The sequence below is a fragment of the Paramisgurnus dabryanus genome, chromosome 2, assembly GCF_030506205.2.
Source record: "Paramisgurnus dabryanus chromosome 2, PD_genome_1.1, whole genome shotgun sequence".
NCBI classification, from domain to species: Eukaryota; Metazoa; Chordata; class Actinopteri; order Cypriniformes; family Cobitidae; genus Paramisgurnus; species Paramisgurnus dabryanus.
In genome coordinates this window covers 4,552,930-4,578,027 of record NC_133338.1, presented here as the reverse complement: position 1 = coordinate 4,578,027, position 25,098 = coordinate 4,552,930, and the positions used below count along the sequence as shown (strand labels likewise).

Below are 25,098 nucleotides of genomic sequence, written 5' to 3'. Positions count from 1 at the left end.
ACCAAATTGCATTCATGTCTCTCTCTACTTTTCTCTCTCTTAGGAGTCAGTGGAGACGTCGTTGATCAAGTTCTTTCTACGTGCAAGAAATAAAGTAGTATTTGGGTGTAATAAACCTTTAAAAAACTCTAAAATTAAATGAATTAAAAACTCTAGAATTTGGTGGAAATGCTGTCTTGGTTGCCTCCAAAACTAGGGCCTAGAAAAGCGTTCCTACAGTTCTCCAATTTGGGACATGGCACTGTCACGGTCCTATAAGTGTGGTCCTGGAATTGCAGCCCCCGGTATTGCAAGTGGAAAATATTGAACTTATATTGTAACCCAGCAAGCGTAATAACCCAATAAAATGACCCAATCAGCTTAACGAAGCCATTGGGTTGAAAAAAAAACAACAATTTTTTTTACAGTGTAGGAAAACCAAATACTATCGAGGTCAGTACTCTCAACTGTGTGCTTACCATTATTTGTTAAATGTTGTGTTTGTTGTGTTCAACAAAATAAAGAAACTCATACAGGTTTAGAGTAAATTATGACAGAATTTAAATTTTTAGGTGTATTAACCCTTTAAGCCTATTTAGGATTACGAACTAAATATTTGAAAACATTTATTATATTTGGGGTCATTCCTAATTAAAATGAATTCTGAATAGACTCTCTTTACTTTGACACAACTTTTTATATTTTTACAATTTCTTTGAGCAGTTCAAATTGTATTCTTTTGAAGAAAAAAAAAATGCCAAAGAAAAGTATTTTTGGTTTCTCAACCTTTTAGTCAAAGGTTTTTTATATAACCATAACTTTCTTACCTTTTATAGTCCTTGCAACCTTTTTACACGACGGTTCTTTATGGACTACAGCCGGACAAAGAATGCTTTAGTAACCTTTATTTGTAAGAGTGTAGTCTGTTTGAAGGCTGGGCACAAAGTCTTGCTATAATATCTCAAATGCAATACCATCTTTGTGTAGAGTGTATTTAAGTTGCTAATGAGGGTAACAGCTTGATTGAAAAGCTATTTTTGTGCCTATAGTTGTTTTTGCATTGATTGCTCTCAATGACTTCTTGGAAGCGAGTGCTTAAAACATATAATGACCAGGATGAGGGGCTTTTTCCTGCCTGCATTTTGACATGAAAAGCTTCAGAAACGACACAGTCATTCATTCTTCTTGTGATTCTGTCAAATTATGGTCCTTATAGAAACCTTAACTAGTACTGAGCAAGACAGTGGTAACAATAAGACCATTCATTGGATTTTATCATCTATATTCTTTACAGACCTTCACATAGTGGATCTTGTGCATGGTTGTGGTAATTTCAAAAAGCCTAATGTTTTTTTTAAAGCTTCATGTGCTGTTGGTCTGAAAACACAGTGTTATGTTACACTGTAGAAATGACAGTATTACTGACAGCTGTTTGCCGGTAACTTACTGTATATTTAATTTTATGTTATTTACTGGCAACAGTTTGTTCAAAGTTAAATGAACATTAAACATTAACAAGTCTTTATCTTTACTGAATAAAACTAAAATAACAGCCTCATGCAAACCATTCTTGGAACCAAAACAAAGATTTGTTAATGTTTAATGTTCATTTAACTTTCAACAAACGGTTTCCAGTAAATATAGTAAGTTACTGGCAAACGGCTGCATAACTACAGCAATTTTTACAGTGTACTGTATTATATACCTTAAGGTCAAGTTAGGTTTAAACAAATCATTGCATGTCATGTATTATAATACTATTTGTTCACACCAGATGCGAATGAAGCGAATAAATTGCGCTATTCGCGCATAGTTGACACCTGAACATTTTGCGTTAACTCGCTTCATTTACGCAGAAAATTCGCTTAATTCGCACATGAAATTCAGACACGAAAACGCACAATTAGCTATAGCTTGTCGTCTTAATATGTATATATGTAGTTTAAATTGAGTAAAGGTCGTCTTTTTGGAACTCGCCAGATTGTCAGACCTCCTCACTTTCTTCCAAGCAAGATCCTGTTTATTCCTGTTTCTATAAAAGTACAAAGATGACAGCTCCGGGTGTCCACATACAGTGACAATGATTTTTTCCTCTATTGTTGTTTCATATTTCTGCCTGTTAATATGGCACAAATATTCGCCAAAGTTCAGATTTTTCAACTCGGGCAAGTCACGGATTACACGCGTGTTAAATGCATGAAAGGCGCAAATTGCGTCATTCGTGTCGCCGCATTTATGCGAATCGCATCGCAGGATGTCTATCGTGTCTTTGACTTAAAGAGTAACTTAACCCTAATCCAACTTTTTTTAGTTACTGATCTGTAAGAATGATGGTTTATTAGTGTTTTTTAACATTTGGATATAAAGTGTTTCAAAACTACAATATCCCAGATAGCAATGAGTCGGCGGACCACCGGCGGTGCTCTGGAGGCAGTAAGCGTCATAAGGGCGTAATCGCAAACAGGTCTGACGGCGGACCGCCGGCGGCAGCCGCTTTTGCATAAATTAAGCAGTCGGTCCGCCGGCTGCATGCTGGCGGCATCTCGCAACAAATGGGAGTGACGTATTCGGCGGCAAAAGTTTCATCCCCGCCACCGGGACGCACCTATAGCTGACAGCTTGGGGCTGGCGGCATAAAGAAGCCATGCGGATATTTTTTGCTATCTGGGATATGGTGTTAAAACGAGTGAGTGCTGCCCTCTTCAGGTTGAACGGTGGCTACTGCATTTGAATTTTCCTATTGGATGTTGGGTCCAAAAAATTACTCGTGTCGTAAGCAGGTTCAAGCTCACCACGCCCTTGTTACGATCTCACCACACACTTGGTACGAGCTTAGTTTGTCCCCTCTATCTCTGTTGGGATCTGCCCACTTTTCCTGCATTTTTCAAATATTGCCAGTGGGTGGAGTCAGGCTCTGACCAGGGGTTTAGTTGCTTTAACAAGTCGCACTTAATGCTTTATTCGAGTCTGGTGTGAACGCACCATTACAACTAATGTGCAAAAAAGCGAGTGTATATTTATTAATTATTAGTTTCATGGCTTATGCAAGTTTACCCTGTATCTCTCTCTCTCATTTGTTACCTAAATTACTTGTGTTACAGTAATTAGAGGTTATTGAGAAATGGCATTGAGTATAATTTTAATTTTAAATAAACACCAAAGTATAAAAGTTTTCAAATGTTTAAATGCATCTTAATCCTTTGCCCTAATAAGGTTAATTGTCTTTTGTAAAATAGCATACACAATTATATATATTTTGCATTTATTTTGCTTAGATTTTGGGGTGAAATGTGACTTGGACATGTAAGATAAAATACACTGCAATCTATTTTTAATTTATTGTATTGTTTGTTTTATATTATTTTTTAAGATGATCTGAAACTGCACTAAGTGGATCAATAATGATGTGAGGACATTGAGATCTCTTCATTGTTCATCATGAAGATCATTTTGCTGTGTATTTTTATATAGGCATGTGCGAGCATGTAGGAGGCAGGGGCAAAATGTTAATAATATATAAATATAAATAAAAAAATGCAATTAGCAGAGGTTGTACATTGTTCACTTGTTTATACAACACGAATACATTTTTCAAAAAAAAAAAAAAAAAAATTGTACAACAGGTGTTTAAAACTACAAAAACACTTTCAAAGGAAACCATTTTATTTTTGCAATCGGACCTGATCCCCACTCCTATCCAAAACCATTTATTTACTGAGATAAAAATGTGACAACTAGCCCCGTGTCTCGTTGTGTGTAAACTGCATGACACAAAGTCATCAGCAAACTAATTTTTTAAACAATAACGAGCATGCAAGCTTGCACAAAAGCAGATTTCGTCGGATCAATTTGGAAATCTGATATCTCCGTCGCCTCGTGCAGGTGTCAGTCTAAATTCCGTCCAGTAGGTGGGACTTCACAGTCGTCACCCAGAGCATCATTGCTTTCACCAGTACTTTCCTTCAGCCTGGAGACCAAGAGCAACCCTATCATGGACTGTGGGATGGAAAGTCGGGGCGAGTTGTGGCATTTCCCCTCTTTCTTCTTATAAAGGAATACAAACGATTCAAAGGAGAGTTTATCGAGCAACCGGTCTTGTACGATGTTCACAGGCGCGCGTAATCTTATGTAGCCAACGCATTTGGACATTTAACACTCATATCTCCATCCACGATCTTCATCCTCATCCTTATCATCATCACCATCAGCCCTGGAAGACGTCGAGTCGCTTCGGACCCAAAAGTCATGGATGTATGGTTCTGTTCAGCCGTTCCGGTGTTCACCTGGAGGTTTTTCTTTCTTTCAAGCATCTTCCAGGGCTACTGGAGCTCCATGCTCGATTGTCCGCCGACATGCAGCTGTTCGCCCACTGAAATCTATTGCAATAAGTCCGACAGTGGAAATTTCTTCCCTTTACTTGCTCTGCAAGATCCGACGGGCAATGGCAGTAACAATAATGACATTGAAGAGCTCTTCAGGAACATCACGGCCATGTAAGTGTGTCGGTGTGTGTGTGTGCGTTTTTTTTTGCGTCCCTCTTCTACTGCGGAAAATCTGAGTCGAGTCATACTTGGTCTATAAATGAAACTTTAATGCCATTTTATTCGTCTTAACTAATCCAAACATTCAGCGAGCTTATAACATCAATTAAGATATCATTCCAGCAATTTAAGAGTTGGCTCTCAAAGCTTTTACAATCGATATCGTTTAAAAGGATTTTAGTATATTTAAACACCCAGAGATTTGATTGCAATGCTGCTGTCGCTGCGTTATGTCGGTGCCGATTTTTTTTTTGTCGTGATGTCTTTAGTTTTACATACCGTACTGCATCCCTTAGGAGTCTATTTATCTTAATCCTGAATATCTATTCATCAAATGTTAATTTTGATTCCGGATAAGCACTAATAACGCATCCCATGATGTTTCATGTATTGTCCCCTCTTCACCGATTGCTTCACCGATTTTTCCTGTATTAATACATTCATGTGAAGCATAGAGGTATAATACAAGATTGATAATGAATGAGTTGAAGTAAAGAGCGTTGCACCAACAGGTTTCAAGCTTTTCCTTCAGTACTCTGGACAGCTCCTCTGTATTCTCTATAGTGCTGCTGACTGAATCCATTTACAGTCTCCTTCTATATATATAACAGAACAAGAATAATCTATTGTCCCGTCTTACTATCCGTCTATCCTACTGTCTGTCTGTTTGTCCATTACATTGCTGGCTGTACAGTGCTACATGAAAGTATTATTTTTCAGTGAACGCATGATTTATTTAGCTGCTGGCTCAGAAAATGGAGGGGATCCTTCAAAGTTTAGTCATTTTTCAGTCATAGGCATCTTCAAGTGTGAGATTTTGCACGAGAGGAACTTCTGGGTCTTTCTCTTTTAGAAAGAATCAATTAAAATGTTCGCTTTAACATAGTACTTGACGAGTTTAGTTAGAAGATTTAATGAGTCATTTAAGTAATTTGCAAAGTTGAAGTAGACATACAGTCTTAAAAATAACATGCATTGTTTCATAAAAAAACGTTTGCAGAACCTTTCTCTTACACAACAAAAGCTTCTTTGTAGCGTAAAATTTCAAAACTGTGAGTCAAGACTCACTTGTGGTTTGTTCAGTGGGTCACGTAAAGTCGTTTGGTTGTAGCTGTGAATGACACAAAGATAGTTGAGTTCAACTAATGACAAGCAATAACAATGACTTTGATATAATATACCATAAGGCAGTGGTTTTCAAACTTTTTGGCATGTAGGGTTGTGTAGGATGCATCCATTCACACCCCCATCCAAAGAAAATTCATGACATACAAGAATTTCAAACTTAGAATTTGAATTAAATAAAAGTTATTAAATTATACAATGAAATGCTGTTGGCTTTTAATTAGGTTTAATTGCACAGAATTTATAATTAATTAATGCATTTATTTATTATTTATTAATGCAATTTTTATGACACACCCCACAGAACCAGTTTGAGAACCACTGCCATACACTGAAAAAAAATTCATTCAATTTAATCAATTTTTTTTAAGGTAATTGGTTGCAATCAATTTATTTAAGCTACATTTAAACAAAAAAAAAAATAGAAAGGCAAAACAAAACAAAAAACTTTTGTTTAAATGTAGCCTAAATAAATTGATTGCAACCATTTACGTTAAAAATTTGATTAAATTGAATGAATCATTTTTTTCAGTGAAGTATTTTGATAAAGCACTTAAACTTACATTTAATGAATAAGTATGAATAACTTAAATACTTAATAATAACTTAAATAAAAAGAAAAAAGTATTTTCCTTATATTTTCATTTAAAAATATGTTGGTTGGTACCGGGTCAGATTATACCTACTTAAGCGGGTTGGGAAATGAAAAGTTTGGGAAAAAGTAATAAAGAAATGGTTGTTTTAAGACTTAAAAGTTTCTTTAGGGAACCAAAAAAAAATTTTTTTACGGCATTGCTGTGAACAACCGTTTGTAGCAGCTTTATTTTGAAGAGTGTATATAGTATAATGAAGTTTAACATATAATTAATATACACACCCTGATACCAAACACATTAAGCTATATTTTATTATTTCAGAAATATAAAAAACACTTTTATAATTAGTGAACAACAATATATTTTATATAACAATTACGATTATAATCCCTCATCTCTCTGTTCAAAGTTAACCTCCTAAGACCTGAGCTTTGGTTTGTGATGTCCACCTATGTGGACACACCAGGGATCTAATTTATAAAGCGTGCATACGCAGAAAACGAGGCTGGAAATGTGCATACTAGTGATAGACCGATATATCGGCCAGCCGATATATATTGGGCCGATATACGTGGCTGCCGTGTTCGCCGATTTTTTTCCGACATTATTTACAGACATAGTGCTGGAAGCCACAAGCGATTGCAGGTCATGTGACTAAAAACAACCAACCTTTCCATGACAACATCGGAAGATGGTTCCATATAATAGCACCATCACCTGTTTTTACTATTTGTTAAATATAGTTTTTTTTTTAAGTTCAATAAATGTTACTTTTTTAAATTGAGACTTTTAACATTTGTCATCATCATTGTGTCATTTTTATGATGTAAATTGTGTGAGCAAAGGCAGTATCGGCTCCAAATATCGGCTCAAGAAAATCGGCAGCCTGTATCGGTCATTGGCTAAGGCTGATGAAACAAAAAACGGTATCGGCATCGGCACTGAAAAATCCATATCATAAGTGCATACTCCAGTTCCCACGCAAAGGTTTTGATCTATAAAAAAACAAACTTGACGGGAGAATGGGCTTGAAACAGGTTAAATGAACATTAAACATGAATATGTCTTTATCTTTACAGAAAAAAACTAAAATAACAGCCTCATGCAAAGCATTCTGGGAATCAAAATCTGACGGAAAAAAAACAGTAAAAGGTTGATGAGGATTTCTGGTTCCCAGAATGCTTTGCATGATGCTGTTAGTTTTATTCTGGAAAGATAAAGACATATTCATGTTTAATGTTCATTTAATGTTGAACAAACTGTTGCTAGTAATTAACATACATTTATATCTACAGTAAGTTACTGGCAAACACCTGCATAATTACAGCAAATTAGTGTAAACTTGATAAACATGATACATAAGAAAACTGCAGAAGAACTAAATTAAATGTAATACTATTTACAGAGTGATTTTCTTATGTATCATCATTGAGTTTAAGGCTTCATTTGTGTTAAGTAGGTCAGAGCTGCCGTCTGAGTATAAGGAGGATCGTCAGGGCAGAACTTCCCAGTGTGCTATACTGGGAATATCCCTTCCCTGTCTCCCCCATAAAGCTTCTGACATCTGCGGGCCGTTGGTGGAGAGTTTGTGCTTTCATGGGAATCTGAGCTGAGATTTGTTTGTCTCCATTGTTAAGGATTTCTGTGGGGGAAGCTGATTGTAGATCAGTATTAGCAGGCCACTCTGAGCCATCTGCGGGGGCTCCACTTTTACTGAGGAATATAAATGAAGCACCTTCTGAGGCAACAATCAAAAGACGCATTGATAACCTGTGGCGCTTCAAACAGGAAGTGCTCGAGATCTGGAAATAAGGCTCGGTTTGGGCTGTCTGAGCTTTTGAAGTTTGTTTCTAAGGTGATTGTATTTTAATAAGCTTATTGGGAAATGCTAAGCGATAATGCTGTTGGACATGAAGTGGTGCAGAGAGAGAAACTAAAGCTAAGTTCTTTTCTTCAGTATTTCACCATGTAAATCATTCAACGATATTTTTGTCATAATAATGATTAAAAACCGAATTAGTCCAAAATTTAAGTCAATCTCGCAAGCCGTGTCAAGAGCGTGCCTTGTTCATTATTCATGCCAGAAAGGAAGAAATTGATAATTAAATTTGGCTTAAAGCAGATTCTGCACATCTCCTCGAATTCACATTACCTTATAACAAATACCATAATGTGGAAGGTATTCATGCATCATGTTAGTATTTATTGACTTGTCTTTAATCATGCTGATTTAAATAAAAGATTGTAATGAAGTAATGAGACGCAGCGTTCAAAGTAAACACTTAAGTAAACACCAGACACATTGCGGTAATGAGAATTACCATTAGGTTTCCACATCTGCTTCCTCTGGGTCTGGACTCTGAACATGATCTCTCAGTACACGGGTGATTTTGGAAAGAGATGAAGTCCTGTTTTTCTTCTTAAAGAGACGGTGAAGATTTATCGTAGAAAGTCTCCTCCTTTCATTATGATCAGCAAATGTATCCTAACAGATAATGTAATGAGAAGTTGATTTACCCTGCTGTTTGAGGAATTGCATTCACGTCAGGCTCTGTCTGGATAATGTTTCCGGCTCAAAATGAGCAATGGTTTTTATCATTACACTGCCTTTCTGATAACTAAAGTTTATCTGATGGAGTTCCAGCCATAATGCATTATAAACCATATTTGTGCTGCTGTATATGGATTTCGAGAAAGCCAAAGAAAAATTCATTTACTTTTGTAGTCGTGTTAAAACTCCAAAATATTTGAGATTTGGAGAAAACACCACATACCATTTCTTACCACCTGCTTGCTTTTTATTTATTATCTCGAGTCATAAGACTATAAGTCAATACTTCATATAGATTACATGAATTCAGAATATATAGAGGTTAGTTAAAGGTGCAGTGTGTACATTTTAGGAGGATCTATTGACAGAAATGCAATATAACTACACTCAACTAAAGGATTATTAGGAACACCTGTTCAATTTCTCATTAAGGGAATTATCTAATCAACCAATCACATGGCAGTTGCTTCAGGACCACACCCCTAAATGCATTTGTCAAGACAATCTCCTGAACTCCAAACTGAATGTCAGAATGGGAAAGAAAGGTGATTTAAGCAATTTTGAGCGTGGCATGGTTGTTGGTTCAAGAAAGGCCGGTTTGAGTATTTTCAGAGTCTGCTCAGTTACTGGGATTTTCACGCACAACCATTTCTAGGGTTTACAAAAATGGTGTGAAAAGGGAAAAACATCCAGTATGCGGCAGTTCTGTGGGCGAAAATGCCTTGTTGATGTTAGAGGTCAGAGGAGAATGGACCGACTGATTCAAGCTGATAGAAGAGCAACTTCTACTGAAATAACCACTCGTTACAACCGCGGTATGCAGCAAAGCATTTGTGAAGCCACAACACGCACAACCTTGAGGCGGATGGGCTACAACAGCAGAAAACCCCACCGGGTACCACTCATTTACACTACAAATAGGAAAAAGAGGCTACAATTTGCACAAGCTCACCAAAATTGGACAGTTGAAGACTGGAAAAATGTTGCCTGGTCTGATGAGTCTCGATTTCTGTGGAGACATTCAGATGGTAGAGTCAGAATTTGACGTAAACAGAATGAGAACATGGATCCATCATGCCTTGTTACCACTGTGCAGGCTTGTGGTGGTGGTGTAATGGTGTGGGGGATGTTTTCTTGGCACACTTTAGGCCTCTTAGGGCCAATTGGGCATTGTTTAAATGCCACTGCCTACCTGAGCATTGTTTCTGACCATGTCCATCCCTTTCTGACCACCATGTACTCATCCTCTGATGGCTACTTCCAGCGGGATAATGCACCATGTCACAAAGCTTGAATCATTTCAAATTGGTTTCTTTAACATGACAATGAGTTCACTGTACTAAAATGGCCCCCACAGTCACCAGATCTCAACCCAATAGAGCATCTTTGGGATGTGGTGGAACGGGAGCTTTGTGCCCTGGGTGTGAATCCCACAAATCTCCATCAACTGCAAGATGCTATCCTATCAATATGGGCCAACATTTCTAAAGAATGCTTTCAGCCAAACACAGTATTAGTATGGTGTTTCTAATAATCCTTTAGGTTAGGTGTATGAAGAACCACTTTGTTTTTATTACGTTAGAATGAGCCGTTTTTATCTCCATACAACACCGGTCGCCTTACATGGAAGTCGCCATATTTTGGGCCGCCATTTTTCTACAGTGGCTCTAAATGGACAAACTGCTCTACAGAGCGCGTTTGATCACTACGTTGTCTCAGATGATGACATGTTTGTCCTGTTTGTCTACCGTAGCTTCTCTATGCGTTTCGAGCTGTGGACTGAGCCGTTGGTTGCAATTCGCAATCTCACCACTAGATGCTGCTAAAATCTACACACAGCACCTTTAATATGTTTTGTGTGTCAACCAGTGTTATCTTGTTAGAATAGGACAATAGGCCGATATGCAACTATTTGAAAATCTGAGGGTGCAAAAATGTAAATATTTAGAAAATTACCTTTAAAGTCACAAAGATAAATAATAATTATTATAAATAATTTTTATGATATATATATGGTCATAAATGTACAAAATATCTTCATGGATATCATGGATAAAAATGTATTGTATATATACTCCTGCTACTTATGATTGGTTTCGTGGTCAAGGGTAATAAATATTCTTATATTTCTTGTACCACAATGTAAAACTGTACATTTACTGTGATAAAATGAGTTCAGTTTAAGTAGGTTCTGTTTGTAACTTCGGTAGTCTGATCTCTCGCATATTTGATAAACAGAATTAGACAAGGCAGAGACCAATGTGACAGTTCAAATGAAACAAGCCAAATATCTAATTAAAAACATCACCTCATGAATTAATCATCTCGTGCCTGTAGTGTGAAGGAAACAGAAAGTGAGAAAGCAAACATAACATGTGTGATTTCACTTCGTGTCGACTTTTAAGTGTAGATGATGGAGAAAATCAAAGCTTTATGTTTAGTCACAAAGGCAAAAGTACAACTGCAGTCTAATGTCACTCATCTCAACACCGCACACAGACCTCCGTCTGTCACCGCACGCTTCTGCTTTCCAGACAGCTTTATTCCACCATGAAATATTGAATACTTTCAATCCATGAACAAAATTCCTTTGATCCATCTTTTCTAGGTCACTTAAAACCCTACATGCCACATTTCTTACCAACACAACACTATTTTTAGATTGCTCAAACTAATATTAAAAATGTAATTTTTTATCTTAAAGGCCATATGTTATGCAAAATTATGTTTGGGCATAAATGTGTGTTGGTAGTGTGTGAACACAACAACACTATAATGAAACAAATCCACCCTCTACTTCTTTTTTAATCCCAATTAAACCAAAGCAGTCTCATTAACATGCCGTTTTGATTTTCTTGTTAATATGATGTCACACTGATAAACCCCCGCCCACAGCCACTGACTGAAGCTTTGTTTATAGTCCGCAACGCGAGCCTCCACTGATCGCGCGCGTCTCAACTAACGGACGAGTCGCTTATAGTTGATGCACTTGCTGTTGCACTATTCTTTGAACCACCAGGGGGCGACGCGAGCAATCAAGTCAAAAACAAACAAAAGAAGAGAATAGAAGTCGTCATCCACTGGAACAACCCTGGTGCTTCTAAAATCAGAACTTGATATATAAATATGAGAACATGAATAAAACAACACTCTCTTAAATATGTCTTTATTCAAAAACTATCATTTCATTAACGTTTATAATAAACAAGTAGGACAGACATCTTAAGGTTTGTATTTTATTCCCCATCCAGTGGTTCATTGAATACGAATATTAGCCAAAATTCTGAATCATACAGTATGTAAAAGAATTTGCTTCCAGAGTATCCGATAAATAGTATATGCATTGTTTTGCATGGATTGATCAAAGAGATACGTCACAGGCTTGCCTGCTCAGACAGAATTGCCTCAAGTTCGATCATTTTCGGATGCGTAGCCGCGCACGCATTTACAAAAAATGCCATGCACACCTCCACGCGAAATTGGGTCTTGCGCACCCAACTATGGAAGGTATTTTTGGACTTTTTAAAATTTATTTATTAAATTATAAAATAATGAATTAAATTATAAAATAAAAAATAAAATCGCAAAATCTAAATGGGTCTAAAAGTCGCTAGATGTAGCAATAAGGTCGCTAAGTTGGCAAGCAACACAGTCACTGAGTTGGCAAAACTGCTTCAGCCATTCCCCTTTTTTTAAGCAAGTAAGCCTCACCCACTGATTAACATTTAATTTCCATACAAGTTGAAAATAAAAATTTACACGAAAATTAAAACGAAAATGAAAAAGGAAAAACAGAACATAAAATTAAAACTGAACTTTACACTTTAATTTTGTCCCTATTATTGCTTGGGCATGAATAAAAAGCCTTTTAAAAAACTTTATTAACAGATTCCTTTTCAAGCTTGCCTTTTTATTTTAATATTGTCAGTCTTGACTCAAGATTATATTGAAAATGAAATGTCAAATCATCAATTTAATTTTTATTTTTCAATTTGGCCGGAATGATGCTTCATCAATAATTTAATATATAGTTTTAATTTTTATTTCAGCATTTTATTTTCAAATATGGGACATATTTTGCGATTTTATTTTTTATTTTATAATTTAATAAATGATTTTATAATTTAATTAATTATCTTAAAAAAGTCCAAAAATACCTTCCATACCCAACGTGCACGACCGCCCAGTCCGCGTTGACGTTATTTTTGCCCGCATGCACCCCAAACCTTTTTTTAATGTGCTTGTTAGCACGTTGTGGTGTTAAAGATACTATTATCTCAGATTGTATTCACAGGAATAATATTTATCCAAAAGAGCTCACGAAGCTGTAGCCCAGGGTTCCCCAAATCTTACCCTGGAGGGCCGGAGCATTGCATAGTTTAGCTCCAACCCTGACCAAACACACCTGAGCAAGCTAATTAAGGTCTTCATGATCACTAGAAAATCACAGGTGGGTAAGTTTGATTAGGGTTGGACCTAAACTCTGTAGTGCTCCGGCCCTCCAGGGTAAGATTTGGGGAACCCTGCTGTAGCCCATTTGCAAAGGTACACAGATGAAAATGCTATAATATAATAAATGATCTGTAGGGTATTTTGGGCTTAAACTTCACAGACACATTCTAGGCACACCTGAGACTCATATTGCATTGTGTAAAAATGGGCATAATATGTGGCTTTTAATAAGGTTTTGGATGTGGTCCACTAGACTGTATTTTATTGTATGCATCACGTCCGGTCTACCTGCTGCTTACTTGTTTGAATGGACTGCAGCTGCTGTCTGCATCTGGCAGAGCCTTAGTGGTTCATATAATATCATCAAATGAAATCTGTCAGACATTTTTGCTTTAAATATTTTTTCAAAAGATATGTGAGGTTCAGAGATTGAAAATGAAAGTCGACATGCAGGAGCGTTTTAAATGGAAAATGTCCTGTCCTATTAAAAGCGTGTTTTGTTGTCACATGCAGGTTCGTAATATGTTGAAGACAGAAATATGAAACTGTCACAGTGTCAGAGTTGACATGTATTACATAAAAGACTGCTGTCACTCCTCAATGAAACAACCAGGACGGCATATTTTCACATGCCTGATACTTTTCCATGTTTGATTTTACGTGAAACGTCTCTGTTATTATAATCCATTTCTGTTTCGACCTCAGGCAGAGTAATTAGATTTATTGTTTCAGTCATGCATCAGTATGCATATTGCAACCTTGTGAGCTTTCTACGGCTTTCAAGGGAATCATCCTAACTGAAGTGCATTCGCAAAAGTAACCAATTTTGAATGCTTTACATATAAAGCTCCATACACAAAGCGAGTAATCAGTTTTTAAAGTCATTATGAACATTGCTCTTGTGTGGTCCTATTTCTTGAATTAAAATTTTCAGTTTGGTGCAATGCATTGTGGGATTGCATTCACCAGGAAGGTGAAATCACCTTCAATGTCAATAGGAATCAATCTGACTCATGTTCATGGATTAAAGACCACAGTGTGTCTTGATAAAAGCCACAACAGAGTGACGTGCGCTAGACGTTATGTTTGCATTCTGCAAACTAAAAGCCGGATCTCACAAGAATTCATACATATTTTACAAGTTGAAAAATTTGTGTGAATTAGTACATCGTTGATCGTTCAAAAACGTATGATTATCATAAAAAAACGATAATGAAACCCCACCCCTAACCCCAACATCACAGGGGTCAAGGCAAATCATACAAATATGTACGAATATGGTCGTACAAATTAAAGCAACACCAAAGAGTTTTTTTACCTTAAAATAACATTTCCAAAAAAGTTTCAGTGGTTCATCCACTCAAAACAGGGTGATTGGCACTTTCACATTCGCTTTGCAGCTCTCTATCGGCCAAAACCGCACTAAAAAAGTTTCCAACCGTCGGGTAGTGGTCCTGTAGTTCGAGTGAAAACTACAAAAACTTGCTTTACGGCAGACCTACAATCCAATCAGAGCCAGCTATGCTGCAGTATTTACGACAGTGCTAATGAACAATTACATGTCTAACCTGTAGGGGGAGCAAAGAGCAAAAACTCTTTAGTGTTGCTTTAATATGAATAAGCCACCTTGTAAAATACGTACGAATTGCCATGAGATAGCTCTGGAACTATTACAAAGACCAATGGACCCGTAACATGTCTTTCGCAATACTCTCGCAAAAGTTTGGTGTCTCACGCCAATCGATCTGCGCAGTGCCACATGAAGTCGGAAACCAAGGATAACTTGGACATGACAGCACTTAACTCTTTCCCCGCCATTGAGGAGTTATTTTGTCAATAAAGAGAAAACATTTGCATAAAAGACGTGTTCCTGATGAATTTTTATGTTAATCTATAATACCGTGATTACCCGCTAGATGGCGCACTTACCCAATTTATAAAAAAACTGAAGAAAAAAAATTATTTACTAATTTTAAACTATCTTTATGTTTTGATAATCAATCTGAATTTGATCTCTAACAAAATTCCTTCACAAAAATTCAATTATTTAGGCTTTTTGCTAAAAAAAAATATTTTTACAAAAAAGTACCCATATTTAACTCTTTCACCGCCAGCGTTTTTTAAAAAAGTTGCCAGCCAGCGCCAACGTTTTTCATGATTTTCACCAAAGTTTAATGCCTTCCAGAAAATGTTCTTCTTTAAATATATAAACATACAATATACCAAATGAAAGAACAGACCCTCTGCTTTCAAACAAAAAAAAATGTTTCATCCTACCTTCAGTGGTTCTTTTGTAATCAGCTTTTGAAAATGGGTAGGTTTCTGCAAAAACACCACATTTTGAGCAAAAAGCTGAGATAATTCCATTTTTGTGACGAACTTTTCATAGAGATCCCATTCAGGGCGATCTTTAAAACAGACACGGACATGCAGCCGCTTGCCATAGGGCAATACTCCCGGGTTTAAAAAGTTGCAGAAGGGCGCCACCTGGTGGATAATAGCGGTATTGCGGAAAGACGCAAAATCTCGTCATTGGCGGGGAAGCGTTTTCTCTTAATTGACGAGATATCTCGTCAATGGCGGTGAAAGAGTGAAGAGTTGAGAGAGAAAAAAATATAGATACGATGGAACAATTTTTTTCTGTTTTGATTGTTTGTTTATTGTTTGTTTAAAAGCAAAAGGTATGTATTTAATTTTATATATTTGTATGTATATTTATACATTTTCCTGAAAGGGATTTTGTGAAAATCACAAAAATTGCTGGCGGGAAACTTTTCAAATTAAAAGGCTGATGGGGAATGAGTTAGAAGCGACCCTATAAAGAGGGGCAGAATATTTTTTTAAACTGTATTCACACATTGAAGAAAACATTTGGGATGACGTAAGTACACATGTGAATAAAATATATCAATGCTTTTCATATAATTTAGATTGGCAACCAATTATAAAGCTTCACAGATCGACCGTGTGTCATCTGAACTCATCACTGTGTTTTGATTGCTATTTTTCTGCCGACAGTATGGTCGCCCATGTTAAAGATCCCGAATTTCTTATAAAATCCCTTCAATCACAGTCATTTTGCTGTTTATTGCAGTAGTTGTTCATGTTCCCCTGTGATCCAGCTCAAAGGGATCTGTGTAAAGCGGAAGAATATGAAAAGAATTGATCAAAACTCACCGAAAGCTGCTTATAGATGTCCCAAAGGGAACACAATGAAAACGCAGCACTATTTTACAGCATTATGTCTCGCAGTGAGCACATACTTTATTTAAATCAAAATGTAGTTAGTTAACACTTACCGAAAGCGTGAAGAGCTAGAGGAAGTCAGTGTACTTTGGTGCCGGAGCACACACACACAGTATGGTAACCATTCCAGTCGGCGGGTTGCAAGTTACGATCAACAGCATGTATGTACGAGAAACCCCAGATGGGACTTGCTTTTAAACACAGTTTATTTTCACAGCCGAAACTTTCCCAGATTTGCATGCTGTATGGCACTTGGCTTTTCACCAAGACAAAAGAGAACAGTAATAAAGTGTTTTATTTAAAAGACTCGAGCACTACATAAGGCTGTTAGGATACTCTTCTGGGAGATGACATCCATTGCTCAACTCAAGACATATTGAGAGCGTGTTACCTGCTCCAATGCCCTGCTGGTGATGTTTGCATCGAGGACTTGACAGCAAGATATTGAAATTGGTCCCTTGGGGCCAGATTTTCGAAACGGGTGAATTAGCGTAAAAGCGCCATTTTAAAAAAGCGCAGATGGGAGTGGAAATTTCTGCACACATTAAAGAACACATGCGCAAAATCGAATTTCCAAAATGACCAAACGCAATTTAAGACTTACTTTTTGTGCGTTAAATAATACCGCCCTACCAAAAACAGGTCTCCTAGCCTGGTTTTAGCTGGTTAAGCTGATGTAAAAGGCTGGTTTTAGAGGGTTTATGGACACTCTTAGCTGGGCAGGCTAGAAGATTGGCTAACCTGGTTGGCTGGTCTTCTGGATTGGTCTAACTGGTGTGTCCGCTGGATTTAGCTGGTGGGTCAGCTGGTCTCCCAGACTGATAGCCAAGACCAGCTTGATCAGCTGAAGAAGTGGCCAAAACCCCTCTAAAACCAGCTAGAACTAACCATCTTTCAGTAGGGCGGTAACTTGACAAGTGCAAATGTTAGTAAATGATGTTAAGCGGTGGTGGCCGGTGACTTCTCTTACAAGGGGCGCAAATTCAAAATGTGTTCGGATTGTCATGTGTGTTGCTTTTAATGTCAAAATATGTGTTCGTTGTGTCATGTGGACCTATGTGCATCATGCGTCATGTCAAAAAACATGACTGCTGCACTAAACTCTGATTGCATATGAGATTAAGTGAGTATCTGGCAAATGTGAGCCTCTCCTTTTATTATAAACCCTTTCGAAGCGTCTGCAGCAGACTTGTACTTTGACATGTTGCGTGATGCACATAGGTTCACATGACGTGACGAACACACATTTAAATAATATCCTCCCATAAATGTTGCATCTGAAAGGGAAAGAAGTACAAATATATATGCAATAAGGTTAGTATCCATATAGTAGTATGTCCATACCTTTCATCGCTAATTATTCACTGTGCATCTTTACTAAATCCTGACAGTAGATTATTTACCCCCCCCCCAACAATAAGTCTGTGTTGGTGCAAACTGTAGTAAATCTGGCCTTTGGGATCCTTAATGATGAAAAAAGATTTTCCGAATGTTGTTCTAAAAGAATCATTGTTTAATCTGTACAATGCCAAGTTAAAATGATCATAACTAATTTAAAAAGACATAACTAATTTACCTCTACTATACTTAAAAATTTGTATTATGCACATGTGCAAGACCTTTCTATCTCAAAATCAAATGGCAGGTGCAACTTGTATTCAGTTGATTTTTAAATTGCTTATTTAAACAATAGAACAAAACAAGTGTGTTATCTTTAAAAATTGTATGTCAAGTAATGCAGTACAACCATAGATCTAGCCTAGACTGCATAAAAGATGAACGTAGTGTGTGTGTGATGTCACCCGCACTGTAAATTTTTTTTTGTTGAATCAACTCGGATTTACAAGTCATTTCAACTTACTATTATTTATCTTGACTAGAGATGAGTTGTTATAACTACAGATGAGTTGTTATAACTTATAAAATTAAGTTGACTTTTCTCAACTATATTTTATAAGTTGTGACAACTCATCTCTGTTGACATGACTTGTAAATTGAGTTGATTTGACAAAATTTTTAAGGCAGCAAAGTTTTTTTACAGTGTGGTTTCTAAAGAGCCTTTTTGAGGCGGAACGTAGGTGGAGCTGAAACCACGCTTCTAGCTCGATGGTAGTGACATCAGGCAGTTCACCTGTCACTCAAGTGGCCACGCCCTCAATTATCCAGAACTTTAAAGCTTAATATAATTTAAACGGATCAGTTACAAAAAAATACCCCCTCACAGTCATGAAGGGTAAAATTAGCTATATAGACCAAAACCACTTTTTGAACCAGGCTGTAAACATATTTATTTCTGCTGGACATTTTAACATGAGGGAGGGGGTCTATGGGATTGACTTTTGGAGCCGGTCCCTAGTGGCCAGTCGTTGAATTGCAATTTAAGTCACTTCTGTGTTGGATTCACCAGAGAGACGGGATGGGTACGACAAGGTACATAGTGCTTTAGTAAAATAATACTGTTAAAACGCTATTTAGCCGTTCATATATTTGCATAGCCAAGCAAAATTGTTGTGTAATAAAACACATTATGAGTGCTCCAGTTTGAAATGGTTTGATTACCAACGAAACCATGATTCACTTCTAGAGAACATTAAATTGGACATAATTTGCGAAACACTGTATATAAGATGAATACAGAAATATATATTTTTTAGAATTATTATTACATATAAACACGATTCCAAGAGGTTCTTGTTATACAAAGACGTCTAATTTAAAATATTTTTTTAACGAGAAAATTGCTTGAGATCTTAATATCATTAAAGTGCGCAGAATTTTGTACTCGGAAAAAAAAATGAGTTACAGACTTTAGGCTCCATGGGAAAAGCTTTAGATGTGCTTGCCTTAGGCCCTGTTTTCTTGATGGGAATCTATGGTGAAATATGAAGCAATATTAGTAATGTAATTCAGCTGTTATTCAGTGCAATATAGCAATGCTCATTACATACAATCCCCAGCAACACACAGGCTCAATGTCTTTCTTTCATACTTGCATGTTAGATTTACGATGCGAATTATGCTTAAGGAAAACATCAACACTCATTTACCACAATAACTTGAGTAAAGTTTGTAACTGTAATCCAGTTATCTTGTGATGGCATCTCTGTATTACATCTTCTTCATCATCCAGTGGCTACCAAGAAAAACCACAGGACATTGTTTGTATTTGGATGCTGCAGGTGTGCTGTTTTTCCACACTAGATGCAGAAAATCTGAATTGGTTGCTATTGTGCGTCAAGGAAGTCGTCCGGTGCAGGTTTTGCAAGCCGCAGCCTTTGGCATTGCGCTTGACATTGGCAGTCGAGCGTCAGGGAAGATACTGGCGTCTGCAGCTCTGTCTAATGCTCTCATGGCTCATGGGACATAATTATGCTCATTTTCATTTTGGCTGCGGCTCAGCGGATGGTGGATGGACGCTGGAGATGTGCAGAATGTAGATACACTTCACAAACCGCTCTGTTGGGCCTGTATCTAATCTGCCAGTTTCGGTCACGGACCATCAGGCTGATGCTTCGCAGGCTGTTAATCTGAGGCCCGTTGATACGCGGCGTAAAACGCGTTTTTTGGACGTGGTTTGGCGAGGAGCGTAAAAACGTACGCCAGCAGAATTCTTCACGTGGTGAAAATCACAGTTTCTGGTCTTAAGTGATAATTTTGGCTAGGGATCGGCCGTGGGTTAAAGTACCAGTTTTTAAGAGCACCTATTATTCGATTCACGATTTTACGTTTCCTTTTTGTGTGTAAGTGTGTGTTAGCATTACAAAGTAAACAATGACACGAGTTATCGTTTCCAAAATCCTTTTCTTGGACTACAACCAAAAACAAATTGTACGCAACAGTTTACTTCCTCTGCCTGTTGACGTGGACATAATGCTCATTATCATTACTCTCCCGCTTCGGACTCACAACCTGTAAAAGAAATCAACGTTTTCATATTTAAAGAATTCAATACATGATTCCAACGCAAGTTTTATGCAGTGCAGAGTAGCAATCGTTGTTTGTCGTCTCTACGATCACAAATGCAGACATGGTTTTATGACTACAGAGGTATTCAGGCCAATCACAACGTACATATTAGCTGGCCAATCAGAGGAAACTGCGCAGAACTATGAGCTTTGTACAAAATCAAAGCGTTTTAGGGGGGCAGAGCATAGAGGAGCAACAATATTGTATGGGATGTGGAAAATAATGTGTTTTTTAAACCATAAACCACGTGAACACATTGTATTACACCAAATACACAAAATAGTATTGTTTTTAGTAACGTAATAGGTGCTCTTTAACATTTGACACGTTTCCATTAACTCATTCCCCGCCATTGACGTTATCTCATCAATTAAGAGAAAACATTTGCATTAAAAAACGTGTTCCTGATGAGTTTTTATGTTTATCTGTAATACCGCTATTATCCACTAGATGCCCAATTTATAAAAACCTGAAGCAAAAAATCTATTTACTAATTTTACACTCTGTGTATGTTTTGATAATCGTTCTGAATCTGATCTCTAACAAAATTCCTTCACAAAAATGCAATTATTTTAACATTTTGCTAAAAAAAAATATTTTTTGAAGAAAAATACCCATATTTAAGAGTTTATAATTTTGTTTGTTTGTTTATTGTTTGTTGTTTGTCTGAAAGCAGAGTGTCTGTTCTTTCATTTGATATATTTGCATGTTTATATATTTTTAGAATAAAATTTTCCTGGAAGGCTTGAAACTTAAAAATCACAAAAAATGCTGGCGGGTAACTTTAAAAAAAATCTGGTGGGGAATGATCAGAGGTGGACACTACTTGAGTATTTAAGTAAATTTTCCAAGCAGCTGTGCTTTATCAGAGTGTTCGTCTTGGGAAAAAAATACTTTACTAAAAAAAATTTCATTGCATATTAAAATGTATTTAATACCTAATAACATAAAAATTGTGTACTTTTACTTTACTTTTTTTTTTCTTAAGTAAAAGTAAAAAAATACTAGATGTTTGATGTACTTAAATATTAAATATAAAGCAAAAACTTGAAATTATCAAATGCAGTGGAGTAAAAATTGTAGATAATTTGCTTTGGAATATGCTTTCCAGCACTGATAAAATACGAATACTTCAAAATTTACTTTTATGTAGAAAGTAAAAATACTTAAACGACAAGTTTGGTATTTTACACTTAAAGCCCTGTTTTCAGATTGTTTATGATGAAATAGAACGGTTTTGACTAAAATTTCGACATATGCGTTTGCCCCGAGAATTTTCGGGTATTTGTTGTTTCACCTCCCACCTCTACAAAGGGTGTATAGGTGCACTGGAACAATCCTTCCTAAAATGCATTAAATTGTCGTTTACAAAGACGTGAAACTCACAGAGTGGTCAGGGGCGTTCACTGATATGCTCACACACAAATCGCTGCAAAAGATGCTTTCCAACAGGTGTTTTAGCATTCGTTTTAAACTTGTGGACCTATTTTTCCAAACGCCTCACACCTGTACATTATTCCGTTGAGAGCTTGAATAATAAACACTCCAGCCCAGTTGGTGGCGATAATCCGCCTTTGCCAATTGCAAGAATACAAACAAAGTTCCCGGCGCGGAGTAATACCGTACCTCACAGGACGTCTATTACAGTCAATGGAGTTGGACAAAAACTACCATAAAACCTGTTGGTAAGCATCTTTTGCAGCGATTTTTGTGTGAGCATATCAGTGAACACCCCTGACCACTCAGTGAGTTTCACGTCTTTGTAAACAAAAGTTTAATGCATTTAAGGAAGGATTGTTCCAGTGCACCTATACAGCCAATGTAGAGGTGGGAGGTGAAACAACAAACACCCGAAAATTCTCGGGCCAGCATCATATGTCCAAATTTCAGTCAAAACCGTTCTATTTCATGATAAACAATCTGAAAACAGGGCTTTAAGTGTAAAATACCCAACTTGTCCTTTAAGTAATGTCGCCTCTGGGAATGAGTTAAACTTTAGCGCTATTTTTAAACGTTGATAAAAACGATTGTGAAATGACAGCGTTTATATTTACTGATGACTCGCGTACAAACAATTTCGTTGTCAGGCGACAAGTCACTCAAAAACCATTGCGATGGGTGTGTTCAGTCTTGTCCTCCAACCAAACATCCCACGGCATATTTAAAGAATTATCATGTGACTTTTAGACATGTCAGGTGATCTGTAAATGCTGTGCAGTTTTGTAATATATTCCTTTTTCGAATTGCCTGAAAAACGAGCGTAAAAACCTTTTTTGCGATATAGGGAAGTTATACAAAATGGCTGTGTCTTCATTATGCACATTTATGAAATTTGCATAATTTGAAAGGTTATAAAAACGCAGCTATTGTCATTTGTGTTTCTGTCCACTGATGTACTAGTAGCATATAAGACAGTATAATAATGTTGTTTAGTAGAAAAGACATTATTGGCATTCTTCCTCTATTGAATGGCTTTTCAAGAACAAGTCGACCAATTGATCAGAAAGCTCAATATCTCTACACTTTTATAGGGGGCAGTCGAGTCAATACATATTTTACTCATTTCTAGTTCGCAGACCTATTGATTTAAAGTCTGATAAAGACGTCACTGGATCCCTGTATGAATACAGATATGCAGTTGCTTTGTGGCTGTATTATACTGTATCCCACTTCAATACATTGCTTGATAAATACAAAAATTTGGATACTGATTTGGGTTTTTAATATTGTGGTCAAAGGACTGCAAAGTGATCATACAAGAGTACTACAGGTAAAAATAATTGACAGCAGAATAGTGAGACTTTTAAAAAAAAACATATATATACCGTGTTTGTCTTGCAGTGCATTTATTAATAAATAATAGCCGCTCTTTACGGCATAATCTAAGGAACAGATATTAACAAACCTCAGATGCACTGCTTTTTCACAATCTGCTATACATTTCCCTCCGTTTAAAATGCAAATGATAGCCCAGGCACCTACGTACGCTTCGCAGCTTGTTAGCAGTATAGGTGTCGCTTGTTGTATTTATACATTGGAAATGCAAATCCAGACCTGAAAACTGAGCAGATTTAGGCCAACTGTTGAGCATGGTGCACACCAGTCTCCATATAATTACATATATTCAGATGTTATGCATATAGATGAAAGAAATGCTATGAGAAGTAAAACAGTTTGTTTGCTGACTTAAGCAGTTATGCTGAAAATACAGTGCAGGTTTGCTTTAACTATACGAGTATTTGAAATGGTTTCGAATGAACATTTGCTCTTTGTTCTTTTAATGGTACACGAGATGAAGTAGGATAAAGGCTATGGATGGTGATTTCCGTCTGTGTGTCGGGGTTTACCAATCGTCTGGCGTGGAAAACAAGAGGAAGGCTTCTCGTCACCCTTGAGATTTTCTGTTTTATGAAAAGTTCCTCTATTAAGCTCTGTGCATTTGTGTTGGAGAGCTTTTCAACAAAGTCGTTCATCATCCGCAGATGTGGATGTTGGAAACAGCGAGAGACCAGAGAGGGGATTATGGGGAAAACAGCCATGGACTTGATCGCAGTCTGGGAGAAGCTTTTCTCCACCGGAAGCAGGGATGAAATGAGTTTGAGCCTTTGAAAGATACGCAAATGATTCACTCGGCTTTAAATGCATATCTGCAAACACAGAGTTCTTCAACTGCATTTGGAACGCAAAGTAGCTTTGCTTTAACTCCAAAGTGGTGTACAGTCATTGGGTCTCATTCACTAAGCATGCGTACGCACAAATTTGTGTGTGAGATGTGCGTACGGATGTTTTCACAAAGAAATCGTGATTCAACAAAAACGTTCCTATCAAAATGTACGCAAAAAAAACATAAAACCACTCGTACGCAATAATCACGTACGCTATAATCAATTACTAGGCTATAATTATAATTTTATAATAATGTTAATATATAAAATTTACATGACTATATTTTATATTATAATATTTTTGTATTATATATTATTATACATGATCTATATTATTATTACATTAGTCAATAGATTAATTTTTTTTATCAAGATTAATCGCATGATTTCATGAGTTAACTCGCGATTAATCGTAAATTAATCATACATTTTTATCTGTTGTACCTAATTTTAATAATTTTCAGTTTTTTAATACTTTAATCAACATGGGTGTGGACAAATATATATCTAGTGATATCTACACTGTAAAAAAAAATTCCGCAGAAATTGCAGCTGGGTTGCCGGTAACTTGCCGTAGATTTAAGTTATGTTTTTACTAGCAACATTTTGTTCAAAGTTAAATGAACATTAAACATTAACAAGTCGTTGTCTTTACAGAGTAAAACAAAACAAAAAACAGCATCAAGCAAAACATTCTGGGAAACAAAATCTGAAGCAAAAAAACAGAAAAAGGTCGATGATGATTTCTGGTTCCCAGAATGCTTTGCATGAGGCTGTTATTGTTTAGTTTTATTTTGTAAAGATAAAGACTTGTTAATATTTAACATTTATTTAACTTTGAACAAACTCTTGCCAGTAAATAACATAAATTTAAATCTACGGTAAATAACCGGCAACCAATCTGCCATAACATTGTAATTTCTACGGATTTTTTTTTACAGTGTAGTCAATGAGTACCAAATTATTAAAATACACTG

The 25,098-nt window shown here is 36.6% G+C and overlaps 1 protein-coding gene across 2 annotated transcripts in view; it reads left to right on the top strand.

The window, feature by feature from the left end:
* Nucleotides 1-3,669: 3,669 nt before the first annotated feature.
* Nucleotides 3,670-25,098, top strand: part of ntrk3b (neurotrophic tyrosine kinase, receptor, type 3b) — a 176,945-nt gene continuing 155,516 nt past the window's right edge. The window contains exon 1 of one of the 2 annotated variants that reach the window (XM_065294216.2): nt 3,670-4,472. In XM_065294216.2, coding sequence (XP_065150288.1) covers nt 4,225-4,472 — 248 coding nt within the window. In that variant the 5' untranslated portion in view covers nt 3,670-4,224. The remainder of the gene's footprint in view (nt 4,473-25,098) is intronic. The other variant, XM_065294217.2, reaches the window with a different exon arrangement.